Source organism: Nannospalax galili, unplaced genomic scaffold (genome assembly GCF_000622305.1).
Source record: "Nannospalax galili isolate Female #2095 unplaced genomic scaffold, S.galili_v1.0 scaffold14, whole genome shotgun sequence".
In the NCBI taxonomy this organism is placed as follows: Eukaryota; Metazoa; Chordata; class Mammalia; order Rodentia; family Spalacidae; genus Nannospalax; species Nannospalax galili.
This window is the reverse complement of record NW_008336953.1, coordinates 5,617,234-5,626,645: the sequence shown is the minus strand read 5'-3', so window position 1 is coordinate 5,626,645 and position 9,412 is coordinate 5,617,234. Positions and strand designations below refer to the sequence as shown.

At 43.0% G+C, this 9,412-nt stretch overlaps 1 protein-coding gene across 5 annotated transcripts in view; it reads right to left on the bottom strand.

Annotated features, from left to right (window-relative positions):
* The window catches only part of LOC103732999 (decaprenyl-diphosphate synthase subunit 1), a 240,760-nt gene that overhangs the window by 111,504 nt on the left and 119,844 nt on the right, over nucleotides 1–9,412 (bottom strand). For all 5 annotated transcript variants that reach the window (XR_003849344.1, XR_003849346.1, XR_003849345.1 and 2 more), the window contains one exon: nucleotides 1,969–2,072. Coding sequence is in view for 2 of the 5 variants with exons in the window: in XM_029562923.1 (XP_029418783.1) it covers nucleotides 1,969–2,072 (104 nt within the window). In the remaining 3 variants the exon portion in view is untranslated. The remainder of the gene's footprint in view (nucleotides 1–1,968; nucleotides 2,073–9,412) is intronic.

Below are 9,412 nucleotides of genomic sequence, written 5' to 3'. Positions count from 1 at the left end.
GCTTTTATCATGTTTGTAATTGTTCTTTTGAGTTCCATGTCCTGCATTATCTCTAGGGGGTTCTCATTGTACTCCTCTAGAGGACTATTGATATTTGGTGGGATATCTTATTTTGGTTTTTCATGTTATTATTTTTCTGTGATTTTGACATGTGAACTTCTTTTATAGTTTCTCATTCTTGTGTGAGACTCAAGCCTTCAAGTTTAGGTCTGCTTCTTTTTTAAACTTTATGCGCCTTTGCAGTTTACTTTTTGCACATGAAAAGCTGGTTCATCTCAGCTTCTGGTTCTCTCTTTTGATTTTATATTGGAGTGTCCAGATTGCTTTTGTCCTCAGGAGTTCCCACAGAGGCCCAAGCCAGATGAGGATCAGATGCTCCTATCCTTTCTCCTAAGTTCTGGATCCCTCCAGGAAAGATGTTGTCCTGAGGAATTTGGGGGTTGGACTGGTCTGGGAGCAGGTCCCAGGAAAAATGCTGGTCTCGGGCAGCTGGTGCCCGTGCTACCCAGAGATGCAAAGGGAGATGGGGGTAGGAAGAGACCCCAAAGGCTCCTGGGGATCAGGAGAGAGGCTGGTGGGTTGTGCAGGCCCAGGGAAGCAGCCTGGGCCAGCCATGTTTAAAAGAATTTTTAAATTTATTTTAAAATTTATTTATTTTTATTTTATGTATATGAATATTTTGCCTGCATGAATGTAAGTGCACCACATGCATGCAGTGCTCACAGAAGCCAGAAGAGGGCATCAGATCCCCTGGAACTTGAGTTAAGGAAGGTTGTTAGTCACCATGTGGGTGCTGGGAACCAAACCCGATTCCTCTACAAGGGCAGAAAGTGCTCATAACTATGGGTCCATTTCTCCATCTTCTTGGTTATTGTTATTTTTTGTTATTGTTTTAATTTAAAAATATTTTATTTTTATTTTATGTGTATGAGTGTTTTTCCTGCGTGTATGTAAGTGCACCTGTGTTGTGCAATGCCCGAAGAGTCAGAAGAGGGTGTAAGATTCCCTGGAGCTGGAGTTAGGACAGTTGTTAGCTCCCATGTGGTTGCTGGGAATCAAACCTAGGTCCTCTGCAAGAGTAGCTGGTGCTCTTAACCACTGAGCCCACTTTCCAGCCCCTTGTTTTAGTTTTTTTGAGACAAGGTCTCCCTGTAGCCACAGCTGGCTTGGGACTCACTACTTAGACCTGGCTGGCCTTGATCTCACAGAGGTCTGCCTACCACTGCCTCCTAAGTGCTGGGATTAAAGGCGTGTGCAACTATGCCCAGCTTGTTTTATTTTTGAATGTGTTTTCTTTTCCATCACCCTGAGCATGCATGCAAATCATTAATAAGAAAATATAAAATGCACATTTTATAGTAGAATTCTCCTAGTAGTCTCTGATCTCGTTTTGGGGCCTATCTGGCACTTCATATAGGGATTCTGACTAACTTTCAAATGCTCTAATTTAATCAGAAAAAAATTACTGAAAATTACAAGGGCTAAGAACACTAAAGTCACTATATGAAGAAAATTATTCCGTCAAAAGAAATGCACTTCATATAGGGATTCTGACTAACTTTCAAATGCTCTAATTTAATCAGAAAAAAATTCTGACTAACTTTCAAATGCTCTAATTTAATCAGAAAACAATTACTGAAAATTACAAGGGCTAAGAACACTAAAGTCACTACACGAAGAAAATTATTCCGTCAAAAGAAATGCAGCTAAACTACTTCAGTGGTCAACATACATAATTACATGCTCACAGAGCAGTATGATTATCAGTGGTTTTAACTTTTCAATTTTAGCCTAGATAGCTTTAAGATAAAATATAAAACAATTTCCTAAATGAAATTATAATATAGCAATTTCCCAGTTGTTGGAGCTGTATTTGCTCTTTCAGAAAGAAGAACTACAAGTGTCTGCTCATAGAAGGTATGTTTATGGGTGCGAGGTTCATAGACTAAGAGTGGATCCCTGGTTTACCTTAGATGTTCCGACATGTCTCTGGGCCTCTTGGAGAACAGCACTGACAGAAGGTGCAGCCTGGGGAATCTGACCATTGGGCTGAATGGAGCCTGTTTTGGGTCCTGAAGGGGAAGAAGAGAGAAGAGTGGGCAAGGCAGTTTTCAGTATTCTTGAAGACGGCTCTATGAAAACAAAGCAGTTTGTATCATTAAAGCAAAAGGAAACATTCTTGGGCATTTCACAAAGCCTTATAAAAATTCTGAGGTTCCGTTTGGGGTGTAACTCTGTGGCAGACAGGATACTTCATCTGTGTGAGGCATTGCATTTAATTCCCAGCACAAAGTAGATTATTAATTGATTAAAAAACCTTGAGGTTATACGGTAAAATTTTATGTGGGAGTCAATGAAGATTCAGTAGGGTCAAGGATGCAGCTCCTGGTAGAGGGCTTGCCCTGTGTACAAGGGTCTAAATTAGTCCCCAGCCATGGGGGAAAAAAATCCTTGCTGTTGAGATTTTTCTAAAATGCATATATCCAGTTTTATGTTATGCAGAGATTAAGAACACTCTTAAAAAACATTATTCTCAACAAAAAGTACTTTGGAAAAAGCAGTAGACAACTAGGCAAAATGTGTAGATCTTGGATGTATGCATCCTGAAGTTAGGTAATATTTGTTTCCCCCCCCCAAAGTTCTGACATGTACCTATTTAATTTTCCTGCCTCTTAAATCGAGGGTTCACATGTTGTTTGTGGTGCTGGGGCTGCAGCCCTGGGAGCACACTCAGTGTACATTCTGTCACTGAGCTCTATGTCATCCTGAAGATACACAGGTTTGAGGAAATCTTATAGAAGAAGCTGTGTGCTGATTTTTCTGACCCCTTAGAAAGCACCCTGGTGACAAATACTTTTTCTACACCAAGGACACTTCTCTAGGGGATCTGACACCCTCTTCTGGCCTTCTTGGGAACCTGTGTCCACATACCCCACACAGACACACACGTATACAGCATTAAGAAATAAACCTTAAGCTGGGTGTGGTGGCTCACACCTGTAGTCCCAGCACTTGGGAGGCAGAAGCAGACAGATCTCTGTGAGTTCAAGGCCGGCCTGGTCTACATAGTGAGTTCCAGGCCAGCTGGGGCTACAGGGAGACCCTGTTTCAAAAAGACTGAAAAAAAAAGAAGAAATAAACTTTAAAAATATGGATTAAATTTCAAATAAAAGTGTTCTTTCAATATTAAATACTGAATTTGAGAACTGTAACTATGGTTAGTAAGAGAAATGCTTTGTATTTAGAAAATGCCAATTGAAAACTTGAGGGACAAAGTGTCAGCTGCTCTCACAGGGTTAAAGAAAAACAAAACAAAACAAAATGTGAGGCTGGAGAGATGGCTCAGCAGTTAAGAACACTGACTGTTCTAGGACCTTTGGCTTATCTTCACATAGATGGAACTGGTAAAAGAAAGGAACTAGGAGCTCCTCCCAAGCCAATGTAGAAAATGCCAATTGAAAACTTGAGGGACAAAGTGTCAGCTGCTCTCACAGGGTTAAAGAAAAACAAAACAAAACAAAATGTGAGGCTGGAGAGATGGCTCAGCAGTTAAGAACACTGACTGTTCTAGGACCTTTGGCTTATCTTCACATAGATGGAACTGGTAAAAGAAAGGAACTAGGAGCTCCTCCCAAGCCAATGTAACCCCTGAGGAACAGATCCTCAAATGACCTTTAGTGTAAAAATAAATTGATTTATTTGGGCCAAAAATGACAAAATCAGTATATTTTTTTAAAAAGGAGTTCAAGGGATTACACTTCCCAGACATTAGGCTTAAATATATATGAAAAGTTATTTAGACAATTATTTCTCATTGATTATTTTGTTCCTAACCAGAAAGTGCTGCTCAGATGTAAGACTTCAAATCTTGGTCTCCAATACTGTAGTGCCCACCTGTAGCTAAGGGAGACAACTAGCTGTTGTTCTAAAATGATGGATAAATTTGTTTTCTCCCCCTATCTAGAAGCCTTTGAGAGGGAACTGACATTGATTCTAACCACTCCAACAGCTATCAAATACCTGAAATCAAATCCTGAATCCATCACTCTAGGGTCCAGCCTTGGAAGACAAAAGAAAAACGAGGAAGAACCCAATAGAGGGATACTTTTGGAAGCCCTTGTCAAGAAATTCCAGTGGACTCTCATATGAACATGTGAAAATTGCCCTGTTCTGACTTTTTTTCTAGTTCCCTGTCTAGAAGTTGTAATGCTAATTACTCTTGCCTTTACTTCTCTTTCACATCTCCTATTCATGATTCAAGGACTTTCTTTTCCCCTTAGAGACAAGAGTTATGCAATTTGTGAGTCTTTTAGATAGAGCCACTGAAGGGGTACTCCAATTGCCTCACCCTGCGTCCCTATTCCTCATGGAAGAAGCCAGAGTGATCTGCGTCCCTATTCCCTATTGGCAATTTGGGTAACACCTTCAGAGGATGGCGTGATAAGAATAGGAGGTAGGAATTGGCTAGGCAGTTAGGGCAAAAAGACCCCAAAGAAAAGTAGCCAGTTTCTTGGCTAAAAGTCAAAATGTCCTTGGGACTGTTAGCAACATACTCTGTTCCAAAGGCCAAACATGTCGAAAATATTTCGGAGTGTGTATCTAAGTCTTAAAAGATTTTAGGATTACCTCTTCAGAGGGGGGAATGTTAGAGCACCCCAAGGCCCCATAAAAATAAATAAATGAAAGAAGGAAAAAAAAAGAAAAAGAAAAAAGTGATAGGGAGCTATGGGAGGTGTTGGAAGGGAGGGTGAACAGACTGCTTAGAAACTGAATCTTTTAGGGGCTGGAGAGATGGCTCAGTGGTTAAAAACCCTGACTGTTCTTGCAGAAGACCCGAGTTCGAATCCCACACCCACAAGGCAGCTAACAACTGTCCGTAACTCCAGTTCAGGGGATCTGACTGCCTCTTCTGTCCTCTGTGGGCATTGCACGACAGGGTTGCACTTACCTACATGCAGGCAATACATGCATACACATAAAATAAAATAAAAAATTAAATAAAATATTAAAAAATGTATATATAATGTACAGAACAGGGTGGAGAGAGAATTAGAAAGTAATGTGGTAAAATATTCATTGTTGGTGATCAGGTGAGGATGTGGGGGGGCAGTCTTTGTACTATTCTTGAAACTTTTCTGTAAATTTGCAATGATCTCAGAATAATATGATGAGTTTTTAATGTTCATTTCTAAATGTAAGAGTCCTGATTAAGGGCATTTGCTAAAGGCACAGAGTCATTGTATAAGTACTGGGAAAGAACCTCATGGCTCTCTTTACAAAAAGAAAAAAGAGCCATTTATCTGTAATAAATTACTGTTGATACCCCTGGGGAGTAAAAAACATTTTCTCCATGTGTCCCCACCCCTAGTCGGGTAAGCACAACCTGAATACTATTCCCACATGGTTTCTGACTTCTAGCCAGACGTGTGCAGAATTCCCATGTGTCTTTTTAGGACTTTAGTTCAACTGTGTAGGGGAGGATGGATGGGAAAAGACGATGTGGGGTGGGTGGCAGAAAGAAATATTAGATTTCCAGAGAAAGGTTGCTAATTCTAGCTGAGCAGGCATCTGACCTGAGGAGACAGGACCCATTTCCTCCATTCCCTACTCAATAAGCTTTTAGCATGTTCTCCCCAAGGAGAATGAGTGAAAGAGATGGGAAAAAAGCTGAAGAGATGGAGTAGGAGTTCAGCTGAGTTTGGGTTCAGATCTATTTTATGTCGTTCTAGAGGTCTGATCTGCTGAGCAGTGACTTCTGATAAACGTTTCATAAGTTGAAAGCAGGTTCCACATGCGCTTACTAGAATCCAGCTGTTCAGTGTCATAGTTCAGCAGACTGCATGCTGCCGAGCTTAACTTGACTGCATCATGGCACTTATTGTTGGGGGTGGGTCACAAAAAATTGTCAGAAGTAAAAGGTTTCTGAACACACAACAACCAAAATGAATTAAAAAACCAAATTCATAATGAATTGGAGGTATTTCTGGTCTTGGTTCTGAGCACTCAACATGTGTATTTTGATAGCCCAGGCTGTCTTTCCACAACACGAATGTATGTGGCCTGAGTCACTTATGCTCAGATTCAAGACCACTGTATGTTATAAATTGAAGTGCTTTGCTATACACAGTTTTCTGCTTTTATGTACAAACACAACAGCTTAATACTTAAAATATGCATAATGGTTTAAACATTTAAAGACTTTAAATATTTTCCTATTGCCATTCTTTGTTGTGTGTCAAGGTAGTGCTTGCTTGGATCTATTGTGCCAGAGTGTTTGATTCTAAAAATTGCTGTTTGAGGGAGTTGAAATACTGGGGGTGGAAAGCCTTAAGAAGGAAAGAGTGTGGGAGGATGGGGGAATTCCAAGGATTGGAAAGGCTAACCCAAAGGAAGTGTGTATAGAAAGCCACATGGAAGCCTACTATCTCACAACCCAATAAAACAAAATTGGAGGGATCGTAGAATACATGTCATATGAAGGAAAGGGGGGAATACTGGGAGTTAAAGGATCAAGTGGGGATGGAGGTGAGGAGTACTGGGTGAGCTAACCAAAACTAAGCATGAAAATGCCTTATGGAATCCAAGATGTTAGTAAGTTAACTTCAAAATATAACTTGGGTTTGAGTGGTCACCTTGATGGGTGGGCAATACTGCTTTCAGGAGAAATCACAGTGCAAAACATGGGCTACTTTCCTCTGAGTTACTAGTCAGGGAGGCCCCAAAGGTCTCAAAAACAACACAATCCACTGCCCTTGGTTACCCACTTTAACTGCATGGTAAAACCCTGTTGCTGAAGACATCGCATACTTTGGCTATAAGACAGAGAAATCAACCTCAAACTGGTTGGGAAACTTCTTCCCTACTGGCTAGCTTTCAAAGTGCCAGCAGGTGCTGTGCAGGCTATGGTGACAAAAAGATATCCATGTCTTACCCAGTGCTGGATGTTGTGTGCTGCAGCCCTCACCTGACAGGCAAAATGGATCCACCTGGGGAATAGGGGCATAACTTCTGTGGGGTAACTAACTGCATTCCGAATGTATGTGGGACCTGCTCCACAAAAGCCCATGGCTGGAGAAGTCATGGGCCCTAAGGCAGAACCTGATATTGTTATTTTGCTAAACTGCCTTCTAAGTATTTATATTTACACCCATAGACCTGGGCTGTTCTTAACTTTGGTCAGAGAAGCTTCTATTCTGCAGGGGGCAGCAGTCAATGCAGACACTCATAGCTGGTCAAAATGTTGAAAATAAGAGACTGAGTGCTCAGTCCTAAATGGGACATCTTCATCAGTCTCCCATTCCTTGCCAAGGCTGACAGAATATCGCAGAAAAGGAGGACGAAAGAATGTGAGAGCCGGAAGGTGGGGTGGAATGCTGTGAAATTCTGTCTTCTAGATATGACACATCTACTACAGTCATGAACTCACACCAGCTGTAATTAGCTGTACAAGATCAGCATGGCCCAAATTCTGGCACAGATGAGGGAGGTACTCTCTAGGCCTTAGCCCTTCCTGAGGAGCTACTGGCAGTCGATAGCTTCTGAGGAAGGGACAGTCATTCTTTTTGGAATGTGTGTCCACTGAGAGATTTCACATGCTAGTGTTTCTTTCCATACCCATTCACATGTAGGCAGCACTAATGGATTTGAGAGGTAAAAAAAGACTATTAAGTTGGAGGGGGCTGTATTGGGAGAGATTTGGAAGTTAGAGAAAGAAATGGGGGTGGATATTACGGTGTTTCATTGTATATATGTATGAAATTCATAAGAATAAAGAAAGATTAATATAAAAGTTTCTGTTTGAACTCTCCTAGCCTGCACTACTATCCTCAGGCCTCTTGAGGTAAGTCTATAGGGCAGCCCTCCAGGCCGGGACTCCCTAAGCCACATTCACCCTTCCATCCCCCGCCATTCTATACTCGTAGTTAGGGCCCTGCGCCATTCCTAGTCTTGGGGCCCCAGACACCTGGGGAACCAATACTGCTTCCTGATCCTTCTCACCCAGACCAACTCAGTCCCGTTCTTGGGCCCCAGGAGCAGCGCTTCTGGTCCTGGCCCCGCCCTCACCTCTCTCTACTTCCCTGGGCCTGCACCACCGGCTAACTCTCCTAGCCTGCCTCAGGCCTCTTGGGCTAAGTCTATAGCGCAGCCCTCCGCGCCGGGACTCCCTAAGCCACATTCACCCTTCCATCCCTCCCGCCTTTCTATACTCCTAGTTTGGGCCCTGTGCCATTCCTAGTCTTGGGGCCCCAGACACCTGGGGAACCAATACTGCTTCCTGATCCTTCTTACCCAGACCAACTCAGTCCCGTTCTTGGGCCCCAGGAGCAGTACTTCTGGTCCTGGCCCCGCCCTCACCTCTCTCTACTTCCCTGGGCCTGCACCACTGGCTAACTCTCCTAGCCTGCACTACTATCCTCAGGCCTCTTGGGCTAAGTCAATAGCGCAGCACTCTGCGCCGGTACCCCCTAAGCCACATTCACCCTTCCATCCCCCGCGCAGTTCTATACTCCTAGTTTGGGCTCTGCGCCATTTCTAGTCTTGGGGCCCCAGACACCTGGGGAACCAATACTGCTTCCTGACCCTTCTCACCCAGACCAACTCAGTGCCTTTCTTGGGCCCCAGGAGCACGGCTTCTGGTCCCGGCCCCGCCCGCACCTCCCTCTACTTCCCTGGTCCTGCAACACCCACCAGCCTCTTTCTGGGGCTGACAGCCTCTTTCTGGGGCTCAGAGGCTTGCCTGTCCTCTCCCTGGTCCTTTGCACCCAGTACAACCCAGCTACTCAATCCACTCCCTGGGTAATCTTGGGGCTTCTTCCCTCCCCATCTGCCTTTGCATCCCTGCGTGGCACGGCCACGGCCAGGGTCTCAGGTCAGTCCAACACCCAAGTTCCTGAGGCCAAAAGCATTCTTAGAAGATTCCAGACCTAAGGAGAAAGTCTGAAAACTTCTGACCCACATTGGAATTGGGCCACCGCGGAACTCCTGAAGACAAAATCAATCCGGTCACGACAATATAAAATCAAAAGAGAGAACCAGAAGCTTAGATGAACCAGCTCTTCATACCCAAAAAGTAAACCACAAAGACACATAAAGTTCAAAAAAAAGAAGCAGAACTAAACTTGAAGGCCCGAGTATCACACAAGAGTCAGAAACTACAAAAGAAATTCACATGTCAAAATCACAGAGAAAAAATAACAACATGAAAAACCAAAATAACATATCCCCACCAAATACCAGTAATCCTCTAGAGGAGCACAATGAGAATCCCCTAGAGACAATGCAGGACATGAACTCAAATAGAACAATGATGAATATGAGAAAAGAAATCAGTGAATTTAAAGAACACACAAACAAGGTAATCATAGAGCTGAAGGAAGATAGGGATAAACTTCTGAATGAATTCAGAAAAGAG